General features: G+C 40.0%; 2 protein-coding genes across 4 annotated transcripts in view; both read right to left on the bottom strand.

The window, feature by feature from the left end:
• Window positions 1-3942: 3942 nt before the first annotated feature.
• LOC108137997 (cytosol aminopeptidase) lies at window positions 3943-5913 on the bottom strand. Its single transcript, XM_017259972.2, has one exon. It carries the CDS (start codon window positions 5730-5732, stop codon window positions 4143-4145), a length of 1590 nt encoding a protein of 529 aa, XP_017115461.1. The 5' UTR covers window positions 5733-5913; the 3' UTR covers window positions 3943-4142.
• Window positions 5914-8599: 2686 nt separating this feature from the next.
• The window catches only part of LOC108137976 (semaphorin-2A), a 37346-nt gene continuing 19647 nt past the window's right edge, over window positions 8600-26298 (bottom strand). Inside the window, exons 2-15 of one of the 3 annotated variants that reach the window (XM_017259945.2) lie at window positions 25619-26007; window positions 17062-17149; window positions 16798-16849; window positions 14701-14769; window positions 13693-13800; window positions 13322-13459; window positions 13114-13246; window positions 12511-12867; window positions 11737-11965; window positions 11058-11394; window positions 10740-10903; window positions 10525-10677; window positions 10161-10269; window positions 8600-9736 (exon numbers count right to left, since the gene is read on the bottom strand). In XM_017259945.2, the coding sequence (XP_017115434.1) occupies window positions 9665-9736; window positions 10161-10269; window positions 10525-10677; window positions 10740-10903; window positions 11058-11394; window positions 11737-11965; window positions 12511-12867; window positions 13114-13246; window positions 13322-13459; window positions 13693-13800; window positions 14701-14769; window positions 16798-16849; window positions 17062-17149; window positions 25619-25784 (2175 nt within the window). In that variant the 5' untranslated portion in view covers window positions 25785-26007 and the 3' untranslated portion in view covers window positions 8600-9664. The remainder of the gene's footprint in view (window positions 9737-10160; window positions 10270-10524; window positions 10678-10739; window positions 10904-11057; window positions 11395-11736; window positions 11966-12510; window positions 12868-13113; window positions 13247-13321; window positions 13460-13692; window positions 13801-14700; window positions 14770-16797; window positions 16850-17061; window positions 17150-25618; window positions 26008-26298) is intronic. The other 2 variants (XM_017259946.2, XM_041707457.1) reach the window with 2 other exon arrangements.

The following is a 26298-nucleotide window of genomic DNA, read 5'->3' on the forward strand; positions in this document are numbered from 1 at the left end:
TAAACCTAAAATTAAAATACTTACAATTTCAAGATTTTTTTTGTTAGAAAATGAATAATGAGCATTTAATCTTAGCAATTTTTTTGTAAATAGAAATGGTGTGAAGTATTTAGTTCATCGCCTGGACCTCATATTTTTTGTCAGTACATGATTTTTCACTTTGTCTGCTTTGGGCTGCAGCCATTGTTTGTATGTCTTGTTGCCCGTTTGTTTGGTGTTTCTTTTTGGTTTTTATGCGCGACGCTGGTTGAACGCTTCGCTGCTTTGATTTGCTTTGCTTGGCCCGGCTAAGACTCCCCTGACCGCCTGGAACGGCAGCCCCTGACCTTTATCTCGGCCATTGCAGGATACTCCGGCCAAAGCCAAAGTCCTTGGACGGGACAGAGAGCAAACTGAAACTGAAACAGAAACAGGAGCAGAAACAGGAGCAGCACTCGTGCGCACTTCGTGCTACAAAGCAACAAATCGAGTTTGCGAATAAATGAAATTACTTTTCGGTCTAATGACCATCATCTGCTGATTTTATTAGATTTGTTTCCTTTTGCCCTGTGTTTGTTTACGGCTTTTGCTGCTGCTGCTGCTGCTACTGTTTCTCGAGCATTTTCCTGCTACTGTTGCAGCATCGAACTGTTCAGTCAACTTTAAATGACTTTTGTGCCCAATCGCTGTGAGCAAAATGTTTGATAAGAGACGTGTTACCTTTTGAAAGGGACAGGACCTCATAACCTTTATATAAGAAAAAGCCGGAGCAAGTTTTGTACCATCACCACAGAGTAGCTCATTTTTATTTTTAAAATTTCTTATTTTGGTTGCACTGAAGTAAAAAGTACTATACAATACACAGAAGGTATGAATTTTAGATGGAAATGTGTAGAAGCTGCTTAACAATTGGTAATATTTAGTACTCCCGAAAGTCAGGTAAATATTTATGTTCTTTCATCATAGGTAGCTCTTTATCATAAAAAAAGCTAAGGAAGCTATTATTTATAATTGTAATGTTTGGTTTTTTTTCTAATCATATTCAAATTTCAAATATTATTTTTTCAAGTGTCCAATTTAAATACGGCATATTTGTGTGGGTTTTGCCAACCTGTCACCTGTTGTTTTGCTACTTTTGCCTGCTGTGCCTCGGTTTTTCCCTGTCTTATTTTTCCTTAGCTTCCCCCAAAACTGACATTTCATTTTTATGAAACATCTTATTTTTCTAATTTGCAACAGCAGGTGTCGCCATTTTCTGCAATTTTGTGTTTATATGAGAAAAGTGCTGCTGCTTTTCCGTCCCGGCTTTTCCGCACCACCCATGGCCTGATGTTGAGCGGGTGTAAATTCAGTTTACTGTAAAATTTAATAGAAAGCGAATTTTCCCCCAAAGCAGCTGCGTGTGTGTGTTTTTGGGGGCAACAGTGCGTATGTGTGTGCGTGCAAATTGGGGTCTTTTGTTTATAGTGTTTCACATGTTTGCATATAAAGTGAGAATTCCTGTAAAGCATGCTGTAAAAATACGTTTAATAAGCTACAAGACGGCTTGTATTATCCCACTCGCATAATGGTTTTTTTTTTGCAGTTTGGAGGTCTAAGGAGTAGAGCGATGTGGAGACTTCCAACCGACCTGACGTTCTTATTAATTCATAAAACGACAAGCGCCAGGTGTCGTTGACGATATGTCTGAGCTCGGGATTTTTTTATGTTCTTAAAAGTCAAACAACGAAAATTTGGAATTTTTGCCCAAATTACCAATAAAAACAATAGCAGACAGTACACACACACACAATAATATATACAAATCAACTTGCATATGTATGCAGGGGAAAAATCATTTCCCCAAGATGCCTTCACCTAATATAATACGTTATCTCTGGGGCGTATCAAAATCACGCTTGATTAACTTTTTCGAGCCATTTAACAAATAAGCAATAAAATCCGTGCATTTCCTTAGTCCGTGTCCAACTTATCCGTTTAACCCCCTGCCGCCAATGGGGGCAGCCTTTTCTGTGTTGTCTTGAGCAAATTGCCATTTTGTGTTCAAATGAGACGTTTATGTTTTTTAATTTTTTTCTTGCTCTTGGTAATGGCCAATGTCAATGGGTTCAGCTAAGGGCAATCGGGGCATCTGGGATTTGGGATGTGGAGAGCTGTAAATGGTTTTTTGTGTTATAGGATGTTAGAATGTACTTTTATTAGCCTAAAGTGGGTGTTCTAATTGAAGACAAATTAAGCATACACATACAGGGGGATTAGTTTTTTGTTTGACATTTGACGTAATTTGTAGAAGCTAATATTACAACTTAATTAGAAATTAATTAATGAATCGCATTAAAATTATTAAAAGTGTGGGGTTCATTGAAACTTTGATTTGTCGAAAAGGGCCTATCGAATGTCAATTGTTTTGTGTGTTTTATTATTAAAAAGCTTATGTATACAAAAATTAAAAATTTTTCGAAACACCGAAATTAAAAATACTTTAAAAAGTAGTTCCTTAGAAAGCTGAATAATGGTTTTTATATACTGATTGCATTTATTGGTACTTTTTAAGCAAATCGTAAAATCTATTAAAATATTGAAAAGAGATAAATTGATTTGGTATTTAATAAATTTATAAAATATCTGCCAACTTAACTGCCAATGAATTGCAAAGTCATTTCCGAAATACATATGAACCACAACACAATCAGCACTTCAAACACAAACCGAGGCATAAATAAACAAGCAGAGGAAATTGCAAATCCCCAAATTAGCATTAGCAAATCAAGGTAACAAATGGCAGAAGGGACAAGAGGGGCAAGTGGGCGGAAAATCTTTAGGCAAATAGGGCATTGTGCGCAGCTGTGTGCGTTAAGTGCAATGTTAAGGGCCCGAATCGAGGTCCCAGGGGCTGTGTGTATAATATATAATCGAGAAATATGCCATTTCGCATTCGAAGGCGAAATTAAATTTGACTGACCAAACGCCCGCAAACAAACGGAGTCAAAAGCGCACACAAGCAGCGTTTTGCCAACATTTGCCAACTGCAGCAGCTACAAACACACATGGCTTGCAGTCAAATGCCAGGACCGAAGGACCAAAAGGATCCAGTATGCGGTCGGGCGGACTGAGCACCTGAACCTGGCAGGAACCAATTAAATATTGAGAGAGACATTTGCCATTTCGTGCTCCGTTTGCAATTAGCCGTAACATTCTGCCGGATAGCTGCTCCTCGCACGCCAGTACAAACATATGTATGAATAAGTATATGGGGACAATCAAGTCAACCTCATAATACCATTTGCCGAATTCCATTGACTGGCAGCCCCCTCCGACCTCAGACTTCAAAGCAATTTTCCCGTCACTCCAGCCAAAAGGTAAATATTTTATAGTCAACATAATCACATCACACATCAAAGCCCCGAAATCCGCAACGCTGCCATCAATCGAGTTGCTAAATCAGGCCATATTTATACGATTGGAAATCAAATTTTGATTTGCCAGGTGGCTTTCTAAGGTGGCGTCTCGAAACTGATGTAAAATTACTCAAGCTTGAGTTGGAGTGTTGGTCTTAGCTCAGCTTGATTGAATACTATCAAAGGTTCAATTGGGTAATTTTAATTTTTTATTTACTTTCCTTTGCCGTTCAGGAAGAGGAAGTAATAGATCAACTAGTCAAAGTAGGCATGGTAAATTTTTATAACAAATTGTGGACATTTTAATTTGGTTATGAATCTCTTAAGTGTGTTTTGTAGCAATATCCTAACATATAATAACAAATGAACCCCAATTTTATTAGGGAGCGCTTCGTTTGAGCTCATTTTATACCGAAAGTAATAAGATTAACTAGCCAAACAAGACTTGGCATATTAAAATATAAAATTGTAGATATTTAAAAGTAATAATTGCCAAAGTCAAAATTTAATTAGGAATGTAATTTCCCTAAGCAACAACATATCCCCAAATGATCCATATAATATATACATTATCCCCATAATTTGTACAATTTATTGTTAACGATATAAGAGCGCACATTTACTTTCACTGCTTTCCCAGGCCAAGCCAGAGGTTCTTCGTCTGTGCAAACAACGTACCAAAAGAGTCAAATATCGAATAAATGGGCCATACGACGCAGGCCCACAAATAAGGGATCCAAACAATGGATCCAAATGCGGGAAGAACTACTGTCCGGCACAGGCCATCTGGTACATGAACTGGATAACTGTGCGTGTCGGACGTCCGGTCATCGAGTCCTTCAGCAGATAGGGCCTTGGGTTGATCTTGGTGGTCATGCCGGTGCCGCGGATGTCCAGATGGGCCCAGTCCACGCAGGGCACCAGCGAGTGCAGGATGGCGGCGGCCAGGCAGGAGCTGGCCGGTCCGCGTCCCGTGTTGCACAGGTCGTAGGTGATGTTCTTGTTCACAATCTGCTTGTAGTACTTGAACAGCGGGAAGCGCCAGATGCGGTCACCGGTGAGGCCGCCAGACTTGCGGAAGTTCTTCCACACCGACTTGGAGGTGGTCCACAGGCCGCTGGCACCGCCGCCCACGGCATAGTTCACGCCCATGGCCACAGTTCCGATGTCGATCACCAGCTTGGGCTTGAAGGTGGCCTGGGCGTAGAGCAGGGGATCGGCCAACAGCACCACCGGTGCCTTGTCCACGTTCTTGATGCCCATGGTGGTGCCGTTGAGCAGGGTCACCACATCGCCGCACTTGACGGCCATGCCGGAGGGCATGTGCTCGCACAGCGGCATCACGGCCGTGATGTTCATGGGCAGCGATAGGGCGGCTGCGGCACGCAACACGCCCACACAGACGGCGGCACCGGCCATGGCGCCGCGGTACTGGTCCATGCCCTTCTTGGGCTTCAGGCACAGACCGCCGCTGTGGAAGGTCAGACCCTGGCCGAGCAGCAGGACGGGACGGTCCTCGGGCGAGGTGCCGCAGTAGCTGCACTCGAGCAGCAGTGGCGGCTCGCACGACCCCTTGGCGATCATCAGGAAGGAGTTGAGGTTCATGTCCTCGATCCAGTCCATCGAGCGCACCTCCACGGAGACGCCGCACGGGCACAGGGCATCGACGGCGGCCTGGGCGAAGATGGACGGTGTCATCATGTTGGCCGGCGTGTCGGACAAACGACGGGCCAGATTCTGGGATTCGGCCTTGAAGAGACCCCGCACCCAGGCATCACGATCGCCCTTGCCGTACATGTCCAGCTTGGGCGTGTGCAGACGGTTCTTCTTCCTCTTGTTGGCATTGTAGCGCCAGACGGCCAGGGCGGCACCCTCGGCCGCCTGCTCCGGATACTCCATGGCGTCCACATGCACCTCGTACATGCCCTGGAGCTGGAGAGCACGGGCTCCGGTGCCCGCCGCCACGCGCACATTTTCCATGCCCTCGTCCAGTTCCTCGTTCTCGTTGTAGGAGGCGTCCTGCCTGCCCACGCCCACGACGGCCACCGCCTGGTATTCGCCCTCGAAGCCGCTGAAGAGCAGTCCTTTGCCAGGCGTGCCGTCCATTCCACGCTCCCGGATGAGGGTCAGCAGCTTGCCGCCCAGGGCATCGTCCAGGGCAACGGCATTCACGGTGGTCTTGGCCGGCTTGTCGCCATCCTGGCTGTACACGCCTACCACCACGCCCTTGGGATCCTTGCAGCTGGTCGCATAGCATCGCAAAGCGGGAACCACAGGCCTCCCCATATTGAGACCATTTCCACCCATCAACCGCAGGCTGGCGCGCAGCAAAGACACATCCTTAAACGACGGCATTTTTGGTACAATTTAACTTAATCGCAACACTTCAAATTTTGAACAAAATATCAATAAGTTGGTCAATGAGCTTTGTAACACAAAAATTTCTTATTTTTAAACTTAACACTGGGAATTTTGTATTGTATTTTTATCGACAGCTCATCTGTGACCCGTACGACAATCTAAAATCAACTGAACTTTCTCAGGGCACGAGCCAGTGATTCGACTTGACAGCTCTCTATATGGATATCATGGATTCCTAGGATCAGGTTTTTTGTGCTTAGAACTTAAAAAGTCTTCCTAAGTATTATATACATAAGTAAAAATATATATACCTATATGGAGTTTGATTAAAGTTATCAAAAACTTTGTGTTATAGAATGTTTAATGCTTTACTTTTAATAAACATAAATCTATATTTTTCCAATGCAGAGAAACTAATTTAGTTAAAAAGCTACAATTTATATGACTCAATTTTTTTCGTTTGAAAAAATTTAAAAAAATAAAAAATAATATTTTTAGGAATTTTATTATTTTTAACTTTTTGATATGAAAAAATGTATAAAAGTGCATTAAAACCAAAAAAAAAGTCTTTCTAAAAGGAATTTATTTTTGTAGTTATCTATTGGTTGTAAAATAGTTCAAAAGTTACTCCTTTTTATACCCTTGCAGAGGGTATTATAATTTCAGTCAGAAGTTTGCAACGCAGTGAAGGAGACATCTCCGACCCTATAAAGTATATATATTCTTGATCAGCATCACTAGTAGAGTCGATCTAGCCATGTCCGTCTGTCCGTCCGTCTGCCCGTCTGTCCGTCCGTCTGTCAGTCTGTCCGTCTGTCCGTCTGTCCGTCCGTTTATATGCAAACTAGTCTCTCAGTTTTAAAGCTATCTGCATGAAACTTTCCCAAAAGTTGTCTTTCTATTGCAGGTAGTATATAAGTCGGAACGAGCCGGATCGGACGACTATAGCATATAGATCCCATAGGAACAATCGGAAAAATAAATGAAAAAAAATTATAACTTTGCTGTTTTTTAATTTTTTGTTTAGTTCTTCGACATTTAGTTATGGTAAAATATTTCCGATTTACGGTTTAAATTTCATCATAATCGGACGACTATAGCATATAGCTCCCATAGGAACAATCGGAAAAATAAATGAAAAAAAATTATAACTTTGCTGTTTTTTAATTTTTTGTTTAGTTCTTCGACGTTTAGTAATGGTAAAATATTTCCGATTTACGGTTTAAATTATATCAAAGTCGGACGACTATAGCATATAGCTCCCATAGGAACAATCGGAAAAATAAATGAAAAAAATTATAACTTTTTGTTTTTTAATTTTTGTTCAGTTCTTCGACATATAGCAATGGTTAAATATTTCAGAATTATGGTTTAGATTTTATCAAAATCGGACGTCTATATCATATAGCTCCCATAGAAATAATAAAAATATATAAAATAACTATCAAATAATTGAGTTGCTAATCATCATAGCTTCAATGTTTTTAAACATATACGCAGTAAATCATAATTTTAATGTTTTCAAAAATGTTAAATTCTTGCAATAGCTGCAAGGGTATATGAACTTCGGCTTGCCGAAGTTTGCTTTCTTTCTTGTTGTACTTCCTTTCGGCCTAGTCAATACAGCTTGGTTAAATATTTATACATTTACCAACTTTGCAGTTATTAATTTGAAAGCAAAGCTAGTTGCGCACTAATATCATTATTTCCATTTGAGAAACAGTCCCAAAGCTGCGAAATTGAGCTTTGGACGGGATTCTGTCAACGAGCGACTCCCTGACCAGGATTATAATGCCCTCATCCATGCTATTTAAATGATAATGACAAAAGCGGAGAGTGCAAAGGAAAAAAATCATATGAATTTCAATTAAGTAGTCAACAAGCGGGTCCGGAAGCTGGGCCCTGATGCTCCGGCCAAGTGCACAGCGATAATTATAACGGCGAGTGGAAATAATTAATTTTCCAAACCAGTGACTCAACGCTAATTAAGCTTAATTTTTGGTGTTGCATAACTAATTAAGGTGGGAACAGTCAGCGGCAGCAGGCGCCATTTTACAAGCAAGAAGAGCCTCGAATTATGCAAAAATGCTGCACTTTAATTCTATTTGTCTGCGGGTAGACAATCTATAATTGGAAAGTATGCTCCTGCTTATCTCTCGACTATTTGAATATGGAATTCAATTTAATGTCGCCCGAGCGCCGAAATATGCAAATATTTCGCCTCACAATACACACAACACACACACACAGCTCAAATGTTTGCCTTTTGGCTTTGAACAAGGTGAAACCGAAGGGTCGACAGGGGGCGGGATCCAAAAAATCACAGGCAACCCGAAAACTAAATTGGAAATTTGGTTATTTCTCGCCTTTGCGCTTGACCTGGCCGAAAAGCCGAGTCCCGAACACAACGACAAACGACAAACTTTGTCTCCAACAACCTGGCTAACACCCACATCCCCCACACACACCCACACACCATTGCAGAATAGGGGGTGGCTAACTTTACTTGGGTTTCCTTGTTATAAAATATTTGCCCAAGTTGAATAGTTCAAAGTGCTTGATTTAAAATTAACATTTGTCTTTGCGCACTCGGCTGGAATTGTGCAATGTGTTCAGAGATAAGCAGAGTTGCAATGTAATTGAAATTATTAGTATTTGGATAGGATTTTACACACCCAATTTACCTTCGGTTTATGTTAAATGTTTCCATTGTTTTTGCCAACCATCAAGCACCAATGGTTAAAGCTTAAATAAGCATTCAAACTTAATAAGTTTCGCTTTTTAACTTTTAACTTTTTACTAGATTCAATTGCAAATAGCCATTTAAAAAGTAAACCAATAAAATTACCAGTCAAGTTGTATTTAATTTTAGATATTTTTTATTAAAATGTTTTTTGTCTCACTTTATTATAACTAAACGCTTAAGAACTAAAGATTTTTGCAAATTACCTTAAGTACATTAAGTCTGAAGAGAGTGCAAGACACTGAAAATCATAATCGAAATACTTTCTACTAAATTGTTCTGTGGGCAAGATGGGAATGGGGATTACAAAATAAACTGGATTTTGAAGTACACATACATAATACATACTTAACACGCTGAATGCACATTTGTTTTAGATATCGTGTAGTATATAAGCTATGGACCGATTCGAGTTAATTAGATGCACGTTAGGCGAGTATTGCTTGTGATTGAGGTTTATCTAAGGATCGCTCCCATAAGTTTAGAATTGTATTCGATTAGGGCTGTTCTATATATCCACTTCATGTGCTGCATGTGTACAAACTCGATTTATGTGTCGTTATAGTACATTTATATTGTGTTGATCGCGATTATGTAGTTAGGCTGTTAATAAATTTATCAAAACTTAACATCACATTGCTTCCTCGATTACATTTAGTTTTACCATATTCATAATTAAGCCTTGAAAGATCAAAGTTGGAATATATGTCTAAATATGTTGTTAGGCTGAAACTGATCGAAGTCTAGATTCAAATAACGATATGAATGTGCGGTTCTGCGGCAGTTTTATATGTGTCTCCATTGTTCAATTGTCGTAACTAACTATGGTTGGTGGCGTATCTATAGCATTACATGTAAGTCGATTTTAAGTGGATGAAATGCACCATTATGGGAGGAGCTGTGTCATGCGATAATACCCTAAAGTCTAAGTCTAAGTCGATGAATGCTTGCATTGTAAATGCCTCGGTAAATGCATAATCCTTTAGGAAGAGTTCTCTGTTCATTTCTGAAGAAAGTATGTCTATGATGATGTCGATGATAATAATGATTAATGATGAGTTCTTGTCCGTTCTCCTTGCTGGGTTGCTGAATTCTGCGCTGGCCCTATTTTGCATTTGCATTTGATTTACTAAAACTGATTGGACGTTGACGGCATATTGAGGGCGAAACTCTGTTCGTGATATCAGACATTGGGCTTGCGGAAAATCTCATTCGGATGCTGATTGCTGCTAAAGTTTTGCCGTGTCGAGCATTGCTGTAAACGAGAAGGCAAAAAGAAGGCAAGAAACACACAATTAGTAAATACGACTGTGGTGGTACACATACAAGCCCTAAAGTGATTGCATTTTAATTACATTTCCATTGCATCTCCCACCCTGGCGGGCAATTACCTTGCATTTGGGTCACACCACAGGTGGGGTGCCTGGATAATGACAACTTAACTACCTTACACCGCTTTTATTATTATTTTCCCTTTGATTTGACGTTGCGGTGTCAGTTTGGACAGCCGCCCGGCTCGAAGGCTATTAAAATAATTGCCCGTCAAATCGTTTATTATGGTGTGTGTCTGCTTTCGACCCACCAGAACCACCAGAGCCACCACCAACACCACCATTCCGCCAAATGAGGTTGCCCACCACAAATCCACCCCCGGGGGTTTGGTCCTCATTATCACTTACCGCTTGCTTCTTTTCCCAGGACTTCATTGCTGTTTTGTACTTCTCGAACTCGTGGCACCAGTCCGAGTAGATTTTCTGATAGTCATTACTCTTGTTCGGGGGAGTGCATCTGTTTCAAAATAAACAGTGTTTTGGAAAGATTATTATCTGTGCATAATTGAATATAACTTAGTTTATGTTTAATAAGGAAAACAATGTTGTAATGTTAAGTTCAGATATATTAAAGTTACTAGTTAAAATTGTAGAAGTTTTTCAAAGTTCTAAACTGCCTGTTAATTTCTATCTAACTACGAATCTTTGTTAGATTTAATATGTCTTTTATTACACTTTTTAATCTGGTTTCTGAAAGAAACTATTAGCTTACCTGTGGGCATCCACTGTGATGTTGTAGCTGCACAAAAGCGAACCACCCAAATGGCAATCGTAACGACCACCGTCAGCTTCGTTCACTGAAACCACAACCAGGCCACGTTCAGTGGTCTCAATGTATTTGGTTGGCGAGTAACGAATTTCGTAGCTGTGAAAGAAACCCATGCAATTGGTTATCTGTCCTTCGAACCAAATAAATCCGACACTCACCGTCCCTTGTCCTTGGAGTGATGATACCAGGTCACCTGCTCGTTCTTCAGCACTTCGGGGATTTTGACGAAACAACCCAGATGAACGCTCTGGCCGTAGGTCACAACAATTTTCTTTTTCAGCACACTCGAATCGCAAATGTCACTCGTCTCGTTGGCCACATCCTTAGAGAGCAAAATAGCACAAAACATTCAGTTTTATCTTTGATTTTAGGCAAATTTACTTAATTAAAAAAAAAGTTGGCTTTGGGAAAGGGTCACATGTTTTAGGTTTAAACTTCTTTGGTTAACCCAAGTCAACATTGGTTACGTAACCCACCTGCAGCAAGTCCAGTTCGTATGGTCGGCACGTATTGGCCTCCTTATCCCAGCCGCAGTAGGGATCACGGACACAGCGGAAGCAGTTGTCGTAGCGGCGATTGCACATGGCCAGGTCGATTTGCTTGATGCGATGATCGGTGCCAATGTAGAGGCTCTTACGTGTCTGGCTGATTTCCATCACCTGGATGGCCTCGTTTGGAGCCACCTCGAAGATGTCCAGCAGCTTGGACAGCGACTCGCCGTTGCGGTAGTACTGCACGATTTTGTAAATGCGACCCAAGTTGGTTCCCACGTAGTACACAATGTATTCCTGATTGAGGATGTCAATGCGGATTCTGAAAACAAATGTATAAATATGTATTTGAGTAACTTTGAAGGCACATTTCCATCTTCTACTTTTCAAGCCGTAAATTTATGCATTCAGAATTATGAATTAAGCATTTAAATAGTTAATAAAATACTTAATAAGCCTTTAGATGTATTTATTTTATTTAATTTAAGCTACCCAGTTTCAAATATAGTTTTATAAAACTAAAAAAAGGCAAGGCTTTTTTAAAATAGGAATTTCTTTGGAAAAATAAACATCATCCTATTTTTCTTTATTTACATTTTACGGATATCCGAAAAGGTCAAATATCACAACTGCAAATAGAAAATAAATATTTTGTTCAACTCACTTGTCAACGACGAGCTTGGTGAAGACCAAATCCCTCTTATAATAGACTGGATTGTTGTGCTCGTGATTTACGGCTTTGTCCATAAGTGGATGGGATCTGATGAAATTCAGGACGGTATCGGGCAGGTTTGACGTATCGTTGACACATGTACCCGGCCGTGGTTCCGGCACCCGGGAGTTGAGCACCGGCAGCCATGCGGAATTCGATGAAGATTGCTCCTTGAATTTACCTGTGAGCGAGATAAAAAGCAAAAGAGCAAAAAAACAATTGCTGATATGAGATGGGCGGAAACGAACGGATGAAAAGTTTATCAGGCTCTGGGTGTTGAGCTGCAATTGAAGATTTAAATGTACGACCGGAGGTGTCAGCTGGTTCTCCTCTAAGCTGTCAACCGGTTGCGAATGAAAATACCCTCCATGTGTGTGGCCATAATCCATTCAAATGGATTTTCTAATACGATTTATGTTGCGCACGGCAACGAGTCTACTCTGAACTGAACTGAACTGAACTACTGAAATTACAAAACACTCAGCACACAGTTGAGGGGAGTGCTATCGAATGGATAAAACAAATGTGTAGATTGCAAATAAAACATGCCAATAAGTTGCATGTGCCATTTCCATTTCCATTTCCACATCCACTTCCACTTCCATTTCTGTTTCCAATTTCAAGTTCCCACCACCCATTCCCAAATCCACTTGGGGGACAATGGACAAGCGGAGAAAATTGCATGTCAACGCGATGGGCGGATCGCTCGAAAGGCGGCGGGCTTACCGTTGAAGGCAGCCTGAATCTCGTTAATGTGGAAACTGCATACGGCAGATCCAATCAGGCCATTAGTGCTCGTCGTGAAAGTAGCGAAGAATCGGGTCTTGTCGGAGGGCAGCTGGTACACCGACTGGATCTCGTTGAAATAGAACGGAAATTCGCCGGAGATGCTGCAGTTGAGGCGTGCCTTGAGGTACGTGGCCCAATTGTGGGCCAGCAGGTTCTTGCCACCCACATCCTTCTTGCACACGCGGGCGATGCGCGAATAGACGGCCTTGCCACAGTTGATATATTCCACGGCTGTTTCGCGGAAGAAGAAGTACACGTACTCCCCGATGTCGAAGGACCCAACAAAGTTTGGCTCTGAAAGTAAGAGAAAAATAACGAAAAACGTGATAATTATACTTCAAAATAATCTTTTGTGAATTATAACCAATTTAAGCACACTTCAAATAACTATATTTGTTTTATTTTCTTGTGCAGTTGCTTACTTACTAATGGTTAATAAAGTGTGTTAGAAAGGTAAAATAATAAACTTTTTGCAAAAGACTTAAGCCATTACATTTTACTTCATATGATTTGTGCTTATTACCCCTAGTTGATACTTACTGTCCAACCACTTGGAGTCGTATTTCAGAGTCCTTTTGAATTTATATTCCAAGCGTTTGGCCGAAGTGTTATACAGATCAGTGCGGAAAATAACCGTGTCCGCTTTGGTGAACTCCGCATTGGTGCCCGAGTACTGGAGGAAAGCAATTTACAGCCTCAGTTAGAGAACGCCCGAGAAAGTTTTAGTTTATGCGAGCAATTTGCTTACCAGGCCGGGCAGGCCACCCGGATTGCCGTTCTCCACATAAATCGCCGTCGAGTTGTCCAGGGGATCGTAGGGGCACTTGGCGATGCCCAGACCCACGCCAATCACATACTCCGAGCGCGGCAGGTGAGTCAGATTCGCCTGCAGTTGCAGATGGGAAAAGGGTGAGTAAGCGAAATGTGGCACAAAAGATTTGCCTTCGAGTGTTTGACTTTAGTTTAGTTGCTTTATCTGCGAACAAATGCCAAAGGCTGAGTGAGCAACTGTTGATTGCCATCTAAAGTCAACTGTCGGTGGCAATCTTTTCATTCAAGGCACCATGAATGGAAGATGGCGAATGGTGAATGGCTTCCCAATCTAGGGGGGCGACTTACATAGATAACATAATCCTTGGGATTGTGGGCGTTGGTGCCGCACACATAGAGCCTATCGCCCTGCTCCATTGACTGGATGACACGCACATGGTTCTTGCAGTCGAAGATCTGCAAAATACATATCGATTATTGCGATACATAAACACAAAGGACCAAACTAAGAGGCAATGACAATGTTGTGGGGCGCATTTTCCAATTTACTGTGGGGACGGGGCATCATCTGTGTTGTCACACAATCGCGACGATATCGAAATAGTTTCGAGTGTGCTCCGTTCCGTAATGCAGCAGCGAATTTGTGGCAGAAATGTGGACAAATTGCAATAGCACGCGTCGCTGCCGAAGCTAAATCAATTGGCAACAATGCAACGAAACGCTGCAAAAATTACTACCAGCGCCACTGGCACACAAGCAGCTTTATGATGACTTAAGCAGGATGCCCATGTGGCTTCATGTTGCTCGTGTGCGTGTGTGTGTGTGTGTGCAAAATGCAACTGCTGCTGCTGCTGCTCTTGCCACGAATAACTTGAAATTGATTTCGAATGAAAGGATTTGCTGTCACATTATAAACGAGTTGCAACAGAAGCGTCTGCCACATTGCCAGTAGATGGGATTTCCTGGGCTTTAAACTGCAATCGAGTTACTGAAATACCTCCGCAGGGATGTGATTTATTTGTGACTATACATATATATGAATATACAGAAAGAAGGTGCAGCGCACAAGAATTTACGAGAAAAGGTAAAACAATTGTGGTTTGCATTTTAAAGGAAAAAAAATATCCAAATCTTATGAATTCGAATGCAGCTTAAAATCAGGACAAATAACGGGTTGTAATGGATTATATTTCGATTTGAAATTTTTATTTTTATACATTGTCTGCATTTTTCAATTCAAACAAATAGCGGCTATGGATATGTACAACATTTTTAAGATGTGCTATTCACTGTAAACATTTATGAATTTAAAGGAAAGCAGTTAAAAGCATAACATGGCTTGTTCATTTTACTCACCTGACTTTTTCCTTTGGAAACACAGCTAACCACATCATCGCGTGTTGGTTCCAAGTTGATCACATCCCGCTGAAACGAGAAGTAAACCAAAGATAAATTAGCTGAATATATGCACAAATCGAATCGAGTTCAGCAGGTTCAACGACTGTGGCCATTAACTATTAGGTTAAAAGCTCACGTGCCGTGTTAGTTCTATCAATTCAAAAATTCAATTTACTCAAAAAAGCCGAAACACAAAAAAATTTTATATTGCAAATGTTAAGGGGCGGCTGCGTCTGCCACATGCGGCATAAACTACAACTAGCAGCCGTCCGTGGCACCTTCAGAATGCTTTCAACTAAATTTATTTATAAATCACGTAATGTTACCCAAGCACACACGAAATATTTTCACGCACCAACCTCCATTTCCGACGCAGCAGCCACCCACCCACAGGGCAACCCAACCAACCATCGCCCTTCCACCGACCTTCCAACCAACCACCTTACCACCCATCCACCCACTTGGGAGGCAGGCAGTCGCAGCAGAGCGTTCATATAAAACCAAAATCATGTATTATTTAGTTGAATTTGCATTTGGCGCATAAAGCAGCGGGAGCAGTGTGTTGTGGAGCAAGGGAACCAGAGGAGAAACAGGTGCAGGAGCTGAGATAGGTACACTCAAAAAGGTTTTAACAGCATCTTCAAAAATTTAAAAACTATTTCTTAAATTTCAAGAAAGTTGCATATTTGAACATATAGTGTGTAAAGTTTGTTTTAAAAAAACAAACAATTTAATTATAGGCTGGCTAATAACTTGTGTGTGTTGTTTCTAGCAAAAAATACGAATTTAAATAAAAAATTATGAATTAAAATGAATGAAACAAGCTTTAGGTCAAAATATAAATCATATATATATTATTATACCACAATGTATTATGAAATTGTTGAACAACTAATTAAGCTAGCTACCAAATACTTCTTGGGTATGACAAAAAAAATTAAATGCATTACCATTTTTTAAGTCAAAATCATATTCCTAAGTTTCATCGTTAGGTTCTCCACTTTTCCTCAGTGTAACTCCCTGTGTATAGGCCAAAACCAAATGATGCCCACGGCGAATGTATTCGCACTTAACCGCATAAAATATATTGACGTATCCTGGCTGGCGAACATGCTACAAGGAAATATAACCTCTTAGACTTTTACGATTCGGCTTGGAGATGCGTCGTAGCGCTTGGAATGGTATGAAATGGAATGGAATAGAGTAGAGTAGAGGGACGCAGCCTGAGGAGCAGCCAGAGCAAGTCAGGTGTGCGCCGCTCATAAAACAAACTTTTGCAAGTCAAAAATTCATAAACAGCCCAAGCCCAAGCCCAAGACCAAGTGCAAGACACGGGGTAGCACTTCCTGTAATCGAATTGCCTGGCAAATGTTGTGGCAAGTTCGCGTATGTGGCCTTCCTCCCAAAAATTTCGGGGCAACGCGCATAAACCTGAGCCTGCGGAACCGAACCAGTTCGGGGAATACGCCCGGAACATAATGTCCGGACAAGAGAGTGCATATTAAATATGTTTTTTGGTCCTTTTTTTTTTTTGGTGGGGAACGAGCGCCTTTGGGTTAACTAAAATAAACATTTTTTTTTCTGATGCTGCGCTTGGGGAATCGAAGATTTGTGGCTGTCGACGTTGTCGTTGTTGCCATTTGAAGTGCGCCTAAAAGGCTGCTAAGCCGGTGTATTGTGCTGACAACGTTTAGATGGCGCTTTATGGCCACAAAAAGCAGCAAGAAGCTTAGCGGCCATTTGGAAACTATGGCAAACACACACAAACACCGTCCGCCCGACCTACACCCCACTGCCAACATGGCGTATAATGAATTTTTAACAATATGCCACAGAGCAGCAACAGCCGCAAGCAAAGTTGCTTTGCCCAAAAGCTTTTCACGATTTTTCTCCACCGCTGTCAGTTAGATTTGTGGTCCGACCCTGGACAACCTGCCACATCCCCTTTCGGCGACCTTTGGCGACAAGGGGACTTAGCCTAAAAGCGTTCTCTAGGATTATCATATTTGAGGCATTTAGTATTATCAGAGGCGAAGTCATGGCAGCGGTACTTACATTACAATTGGACGAGGAGATGTTCTGCAGGTTCACACGGAATACGCGATCCCTGAAAGAGAAAAACATATATATTTAATTGTACTTCGTTGGAGGAGTATATGCGTTTTATGGCTAAGAGAATAGGCTTACAACTGCCATAAACAAGAATTACTTTATAAATTAAATTTTTTATTAGCCGAGAATGAATCGAAAACTGTCCTTTACTTTAATGATTTTTCTAATTAAAAACATTTTTAAATATAAATATAACTGTGTACTTACATAGCTCCCACATAGAGCGTATCCCGATCTTCGTTCATATGGAATGTCCGATAGTAAAGCTTGCCGCAGTTGAACTCCCGCACATGATCTGGAAAAAAGGGAGAAAAGGGAAGTATTTTCGTTAAGTAAGCTCAATATTTGCTCAAGAAATTTTCCCTAAGTGAACCGGACATAGCGTCTAGATAGTGTCAACAAAGTTTTCATTCCCGGACAGAACGGCGAACAGCACTGCCCACAGACAAACGGGAGCAGGAATCCCCGGCTGGGGGCCAAAGATACAGATAGATATCCCATTTCAATCAAATGACATTTTCGTGAACAGAAAGAAAGCTTGAAAATGGTCTTGTTTATTTACATTGAAGTTTTCCGCAGAGCAAAGCAGAAAATATGCACAGTTAGGGCGCAAATTCAAAATCAAAATGCCCTTCCAAAACTGCCGGCAAACAACAGCCATTAATTATAAGTATTGTATTATGTTAATTTCTGTGACGTCGCTTTGTCTGCAAATTGTTTGCCCATCGGGATGATGTGTATATGTGTGGTTATGTGGTTATTGCTAAATGCTGAGCACACAGTTCTTTAATTAAACTAATTTGTATTTGCCCGCCTGTCACTCATCGCTACTTCAATATCATCAGCAATTAATTTTGCCGCCAAGGAGCTGATGGGAGTTATGAGAGTGGCAAGGGGCAAGGGGCAATGCCAACGGGGCGACGGGATGCTGCGGCAGCCAAAAGTGTCAAATGTCGTTCAAGTAATATGGATGACCGAGGCATTATCCCCCTCAGCGGACGCCGGACAATGGCCAAGAGTATGACAGAGGTCAGCAAAGGAGCAAACAAAGGGCAGGACCCCAGCCAACGCAACTAAACCAAACACAACCCAAACAGGCATCCGATTTATGCTCATGCTCAACAATGGAATATGTAAATACGGAAAGGAAACACACAAGACCCCACCGGCAGAAATGTAGCTATTTTTGATTTCCGATTTCGAGTGAATATTTTTGGGGCAAGGGGAGAACAACGAGCAACCCATTGGCCAACTACAATAGAAGTGCGCACATATACGTTCACTCGCATGCTTGTTTGCATGCACAATTCGGATAGAATGTCCTTGCCAAACAGGAAGTCGACTTGTGTACGCTTGAAATGCTTTTGTACATATTTTTATTGTGAAAGCCTGTCGAACTTTCCTGCTTTTTCTTCGAGTTTTTCCCTTTGCCTTTTTTTTTTTGCGTACTCCTTTTTCTGAGTTTTATTTTCGCATCTTAAAGCCAGCAAAACGTCGAACGACTTAAAGGCCAGCAAAGGAAGCATAAATAAACTAATAAATAATTTGCATTTACGCAACTTAATTGACCGCATTGAGTTGCGAGCTCTGGAGTCCATTTCGTGTTTGGCCTTTGAGCCAGAAAACTATAAATGTTTCATGGAGACTGCGGAAATGGTTAAATCTCTCTGGCGCACAACGATTTGCGAAATTGTTTATGGGGGCCAATTGTCATCGGCAGCCAGTAAAAACATATTGCGACGATTTCATGACTGGATTAAGCCAATAAAAATATGGCAAATATTAACATAAAATTGATGGCACTAAAGAACGTGAACTCCAGCGAATTGAGGTTATCCAATCGGTTTATGGCACTTTATGTGTGAGTAAAAAAGGGCTTTCCAATATAGACTATGAGCAAATGGCTGACAATAGTTTAAGCACGCTTCATTTTCTTGTATTTGGAAAAAATTCTTCACACGCTTCGGTATTTTTATTTCTTTTAAAATTGTATTAAAGTTCATTGATTTATTTGTATTAACTCCGTTATAAAATCTTTTCCAAAACAAAACAAAAAAAACGTTTATCATTAATAAATTTAACAAAAGTTTTCAGTATGTTTATATTAAAAAGTTTCTGTTTCCCACTGCGTCGTTTTAAAATATCTTTTAGCTTATCGGCGTTATGGCCCCCTTTAAAAATCCAATCCAAATTCCCCTAAGTGCCTCTAAAGTTTGCCCAAAGGCAACTGTAAAAATCCTTTCAAAATTTGACATTTAAGATGTGAACTTTATTTGCTTTTAATCCAAGTCCAATCAAAATCAAATTGCATTTACGAGCTGCCTTTGAGTTACGTTAAAAAAAAAGAAAAAGAAACAAACGCCGAATTTTATATTCCTATTTTTTTTGGCTTGGCAATTTTCTTTTGGGATTTTCATTGGAAGGAGTAGGGGAGTGCTTATGTGTATGAGCATTTATGACTCCGCCATACATGTCAATAATTTTTATGCTCTTCATAAATATGCGTTTGCCTTTTACGACCAACCCCACGTGGCAAAACGGAGCGAAAAGAGCCAAGATGAGGCAGTCAAATCAATTTCTGGAAGGGAGAAAATGACATTTCCGAAAACGTTATTATCAAATCAAATGCGAGTGGTGGTCAGAAGGGAAGCAGAGGGGATCGCAATGAGCATATTGTAAATTTAATGTTGTGCCACCCACTCAATCCGCCCATTTGACCGTGCCTTAAGGCAGATGTAGGTACTACACACATATATGCATATAAACGCAAACGCCCATGTCAGTTGCAGGTGCACGAACCCCGGCTGACATTTACCTTTGAGATGTTAGGGTAAATTCCAAACTTGTCGCAAAAGATGACACACAAACTGTAGTCGGTACTCAAGGCTTTTATGTCGAATCAATACCCTGGAGCAACTTTTTAGTTTATTCTTACTCGCTATGCCGGAAATAATCTTTAAGGTAGGAAAACCAAAATTTTCCTTTGATAATTTTCTGTTATTTTTCAGCTCAACATTCCAAGTGAAAAGTCTAGCAATAAAGAGATTATGAAAAAAGAGAAAAGCGGGTTAGGCTAATCGACAGAAAAGGAACACAAACATTTTTTTTTTACCAGAGCAAGCGAGCGACTGTTAATTTAAAAAAAAATTGTCAATGATTATTTTTAAAAACTTAAAGTATAAAATATTATACAATTCAGAAAAGCCAAGAAATTTCATGCTCAACAATTTCTTATCAATCATTCAAAAAAAAAATGTCTATAGGATTCTATTCTACAGAATTAAATTAAAAAATGTATTTGAACTTATACACTTAGAATTTTAGATTCAGTTTGTAAAATGACAACACATTGTTCTGTTAAATAAACCATTTATTTTATTTCCCTGTTTTGATATGCCAAGCCAGAATATCCCTGGTGAAAATTCCCCCTTATTTCAGTGCTTTTGCTAATTATGAGAAATTCACGTCGGCTCTAAGCACTCGAAAAGCCGTCTAGACGTCTGCACCTGTGGTGCAAACTGAAACTGAAAAGGGGCGGAAGAGGTGTGGTTGAGAAAAGCTAAAGAAGAATAGGATTTTCTGGGCAGGAGGACGGGGAGTAAACCGAAATGCTTACCCAAAGTGGTTGCCATTTCATTTGCACACAACAACATGGGCCCAGGAGCCCAAACTCCTGCGTTGTCTCCTTTTGATTGTCTGTGTATATAATTAAAACGCATATGCATGGTAAATATACTTATTGTCAGCACTGTGCGCTGTCTGAATGCCCAAAGGCTTCGGGCTGCAGCTTTAATACTGCATGCACTATACTGCAGCCATGAAAAAAGTTAGGGGGTCAGGAAGTTTTGTGGGGAGGTTTGTGAAACATTTTCAACTCAATTTAGTTCATTTTATGGCAGCAGCAGCAATGCGCAGCGCAAGTTCATTTTGTTGCAAAATAGCAAAAATGCAAAAAACCCGGAGAGCGCACTCATAAAAAAGCATCAAAAGAGCAGTCAAAACACCACTAGACACAGACTAGCAGCAACAGCAACAGCACCAGCACCAGCACCAGCGGAAACAGCAGAAACTGCAATGGCAATGGCAACAGCATCCTAGTATCCTAGTATATGGCCTGGACATCGCCCAAAAGCTGCCAACAAAAAGGCAACAAAATACGGATGCGGTAACTGTTTCATTTTTGGTTAAAACGAGGTAGAAGTAGAGGTAGTTTGCCAGTGCAACTTCATTTGATGAGCTCCATGTGCGAGTGCGCCACATAAACGGTTTAAATAGTTTTTAAACCCGTGTTTTGTATACCCTTGCGAAGGGTATGTTAACATTTGAATGAAACTTCATGCGTCCAATTTTTAGACTCCAAACACACAAAAAAAAATAAATTCAATAAATTGTTTTGTCTTTTGCATTTTGAAATTTTATTATTTTGAAGTAGAAAGTCATAGTTTTCATCGAAAGTTTAGACTTTCACACAGTAACTGACTTTTAAATAAATAAGCCAAACTATTTAGGTTGGATGTTAAATGTTTTTAAGCCGGGCAATTTAAACTTACACAAGGGTAAAATTAAGTTTAAGCTTTATATATCATTTTGAACAATTACTAGCCCCTTAAAATAGAAAGTGTAATCCCAACTTCGTTAGCACCAAGTTATTTTTTCATTGATGTTATTTTTTGTAGTTTTTGGCCCCGGCACCTTTATGGCAAATTTGCTCGACAACTAAAACATTCTGCGGCTCGCTTAATTTGCTATGAATTCAGAACGTCCAGCTGCAAGTCTTGTTGCCACTTAAGTGCGCACAAAGCCGCAAGTTGCTTGCCATATGCAACATATTTTGGCCAGACAAAAGAGAATGCAAATTCTGGTCTGCAGCATGTTTAGGCTAAGTCAATTAAGCAAGCAGCAGCATTGCCCACACACACGCAGGCAAACTGGCAGTGAATGAAAATTTAATTAAATTTCACCTTAAAATGATGGGCAAAGTGAAATTAACGTTAAGCGAGTTGTTTGCATCAATTTAAGGTGATTGAATTATGGCAAACGACAAAATCTGTGGCCTAACTGCATTTTCAGTTGATTGATTGCATTTGGCCTGTTGCCTGTGCTAATTGCTTTTGCAACATTTTGCGACACTTTGCTATCGGCCACCGCTTCCTCTCCACTTCCCTCTTTCTGTTCTCTGTTTTCTCGCATTTTTTCCTTCACCCTCCGAGCGATAAGCGGACTTCCTCTGCTGTAATCAGCAGCGCCTACATTAAGTGGGACCTATCAATCGAATGTTACATAACTTCACATTGGCAAAGGGCACTGGAAAATAAAATACAGGCCAACATGATGAAAATTTGTTTTAATTAGGATAAGCATAACATAGTTTCAAGAAAAATTGTTTTAATTAGTATAAGGATGAAAATATTTTCAAACCTACGAACAACTGTAAATGAAAATATCACAAAAATGTGTGTTAATTGTTGTGAAAATTATATTCAATGAAATATTTATAGTGCTAGAAGTAAATAAGGTTTTATAAAGATTATTACTTGCAGATTATAAATATTTTTAAAATAAACAACATGAACTTGCAAAAGATCTAGAAAGTAAAACGAAAAACAATAACAATCGTCAGTGCCAGAGCAATCATTCTGATTCCTTTGCTGACTTTTAAAACTATTTTTTTTCAGATTCAATTCTAGAAATCTGTTTTCTCCAAGTGAACTTAGCAAAGTTGTCCGAGGCGAAACGTGATTTTCCTTCCTTTCGCGCTGGCCAACTAAAACTTGGGCAAAGGGTCCGTTTTAAACACACTTTTAATGATGTTGCAGCCGCTTGTTGCTTGTTGCTCGGCACTTGTTCGTTCCGATTCGCAGCCAAGCAATATTAAGCCCCACTTGCAGCTGTAGGTGTCGGGCATTGCATTGAAATTCAATTTCGCGGCAAACTTTCCATTGTGAGCAGCTCCATGCAGCTCCGTGCTGACATGCTTTGGGTGGTTCCCCGGTTCTGGGCCCGATTCCAGGCTAACAGCCAGGTAAATCCGCTCCCTGGGCACCCAGCTCAACAGCAAAGGGGTGGGCTCAATAAGAGCTACTGTGTGAACAGCTTTTGACAGTGCCATGATGAAGTGCAACCCACAGCTGAAGCCCCACCCCAGCTACCCCCTCTAAAAAAAATATATATAAAAGCCCCGGGGCAAGAACTCTGCTATCCCTTTATCGCTTTTGTCGTTTTAATGGGTCAGCAGTGCGCCTTCAGTTTGACAAAGACCACAGACAGTCTTTAAGTTGTTGCGTTAAGAAGGAAATCAGACAGCTTGAAGCTACTAATCCCAAGCTCTAACTTTATTTGTGGCAATATACAAAAATTAAAAATAAATGAGTAACGACTGTTATGAAAATTTATTTAATCTCGATTTTTTTTTTAGAATAATAGCTAAGAGAGTAAAGTTTATTAAACTCGACTAAAGAATTCGTTTGAACAAGTCCGCATTAGCAGTTTATAATTTTTTTAAGACTTAAAAACAAAAACAAAATATTATTTTGTGAACTTCCAGCATTGGTAATAATTGGGTTTGAGATGTGTGAAATACTATAAGTTCATTACTTCTCACATCTTTTTTGCTCAGCGGGGTTCCTGCAGTTCCTGTTAAAAACCTACAAAACCTTTGCTACCTGCCGATCCAATGAGTCAATAATCATGGGTTTGGCCTTTATAATGAAGTCATTACACCTTATGTTAGACACCAGGCTGACTTTATATCTCATGTGAGAGCCCAAAGAAGAAAAAATAAAGGAAAGAGCAGTCTGGCAGACACAAAGCCATATAAAAATAGAACCTAGGGAAAAGAGTCGAAGAAACATCTGTCAAACCGCTGAGTCAACCAATTGAAGTGGTGGAGGTGGTGAAAGATGAGGGCGAGGCAATGAGAATGGGGAATACCATGAGAGACATAAATTTAGTATTTCCCGAAAATAAAGTGCAATTAATTTCATTTAAATCAATAAAAATAGTGCTTTTTCATTTACAGACGGAAAAAAAAACATGTAATAAATTTTCCGCATCAACGGGGGAATTTATAGTTGACATTTTAGAGTTTTGTTGTTATTCAGTTCGGTGGCTTTTGTGGTTTAACCGTTTTAATTTATGGCTAGGCGATCGGTTTATATGGTGCATCTGGTGCAGTGTTTAGCATTCCCGTCTGTTTAGCTCTTTCTGTATATATTTTTTCGATTTTTCTATATGTATTTTCCTGTATAATTCTTGAAAAAGTATGCGCAAGCAGCTTGAACGATTCTCTAATCGCCTCACGTTTTCCTTTGGGGCAAGTGCTTAGCTATTGACTTTACAGCGCAGCATGCGGCAAGGACCAAAAGTTGTTGTCGGCACGTGAAGTTTTATGCTGCACTTATAGCTTATAGTTAAAGATATAGAGACCAGGGGGTACATGACCGGCATTCCGGAACGTGAACTATTAGAAAATGTTTACTGGTCTTGACCCGAACCGAAGTTGTTGTTCGCCGGTCAAAATGAGATTTTAATTTTTTATACTACGTTTTCTACGCTCTCTTCTGATGGCTTTTTGCTGTTCTAATACCAACCCAACACATTCTTTGAACTCTGGGGAACTTTTCAATCAACTTCAAGATGATAAATTAATGCTGCCCAAAATTATTAAGCAAAATCCAACATGCTTCCAAAACCTGTTTCTTAGATCTCATAGTTGAATTTTTTTAATAACATTAAGGCCTTAATGACTCAATAAAACTGGACAAACTTCGAAACGAACAAAGCTTGGCAAAGAAATCTATAGGGAAATCGACTTTGATTTCGCATTTAAATGGAAAAGTATTAACGTTCTTTCGGGGGCGGGTATTAAGGGGTCCCAGTAAATTATATATCATACAGGATTTATCTCAGTGGATTATGAGACTGCATATGGTAAAAATATGATTACATTATTGGTATTTGTTTAAACATGAAATATGCATATGAATAGCCACAATTCACAATTGCACGGACCAGCAATATTCACTATGAATGCAACGCATTAAAATGCAAATTATAAATAACAACAACAATAACAATGCTCCAAGCCAGCAATGCAAAATGTCCCAAACCGACATTAAAAAAGAGGTGCAATTGAAATCGAACCAAACGAGATAAATAATAAAGGCACAAAGAACATGTGCGAATATTATGGCAAATAAATTACAAATTTGTTGTTGCCTGAAAGATTGAAAAATAATATTGGCAAATGTTAAAAAACGGATGAAATGGAAAATGATCGGGAACCGAGGCTTCAAATACCCTCTAAAAACTTAAATGATTTAAAGAAACATAACAATCAAAAAAGTCTGTTGATTTATTATTTACCTTAAATTCAAGTATTATTGTCTAAGAATTGAGACACTTTGTTCTGATTTTTTTTATTGTTATTTTTATTGTGCTTAAAAAAACATAAACTTTAAAAAGTGACCATTAAGAAGGTAATTTTTTTTTTATTGTATTTTTTTTTGACAAGATTTAAGATGTTATTTTTGTCAAATATTTTTATAGACTTTATTGAGATCATCGACAATAAGTCTCGGAGACAAAAATTTAAATTAGTACTTTTGTAAAAGTTTCATGGGATTGGAAATGCTCGAACTATTGATAATTTTAACAGGAAATTAAAGTACCCTTTACAAGAGCTTATAAAAAACCAGTGTACACGAACTTTGCATTTATTTAACAAATGTATTTTAATCCGCGTTCTTTTATTTTAGTTAGTTACCTGCGCCATGTTTTCCGTAGTTGTTGTTGCCTTGATCGTTTCCAGTGCAACAAGGACGCTCGTAGTAGAAGTTCCAGGTGTTTTCGTAGTCCGCAGCCGTCTCGCTCACACTGCAGGATAGCAGTAGCAGGAGTGCGAGGAGAGGCGATAGGAGAAGTAGCGGCATTACGGGGGCGTTGGAAGAGTAAGAGGAAGGGAGGGGGCGAAAACGGCCCTTAAACCTCAACTGGATTTCAGACCGGGTGGGAGCGAGAGGGGGCGATTGCTTGTTGATTTTAACCGTTGTGCTATGAAAAACCGAAGCGTTTTTTCCCACGAATAACTGTTAACACATTTAACTTGTATTATTTTTACACACTTTTGCGGCAATTGCAATGGAATTGATTTCACTGGCAAATGGATTTTAAAATAAACTTCTTCCCACTGGCGATTTATAGCGCCCCCTTTTTTGGGGCCGTAGTGCCAATTTCGTTACGGATTAATTATGTATGCGTTGCAGGCGCATAAAGGCGTACTGCATTTTACACATTTCTGTGTTCAATTCGGGTTTCGATTCGATTTCAACGCATTTAGCACTCGCAAAGCATGTGCGATATAAAGATAAAGGCAAAAGGAAACTCAAAACTGGTTTTATATGCCCACGCTCGGGAAAACAAAAAGAAAAGGGCATACAATAAACG

This window comes from Drosophila elegans, unplaced genomic scaffold, assembly GCF_018152505.1.
Source record: "Drosophila elegans isolate 14027-0461.03 unplaced genomic scaffold, ASM1815250v1 contig_183, whole genome shotgun sequence".
NCBI lineage: Eukaryota > Metazoa > Arthropoda > Insecta > Diptera > Drosophilidae > Drosophila > Drosophila elegans.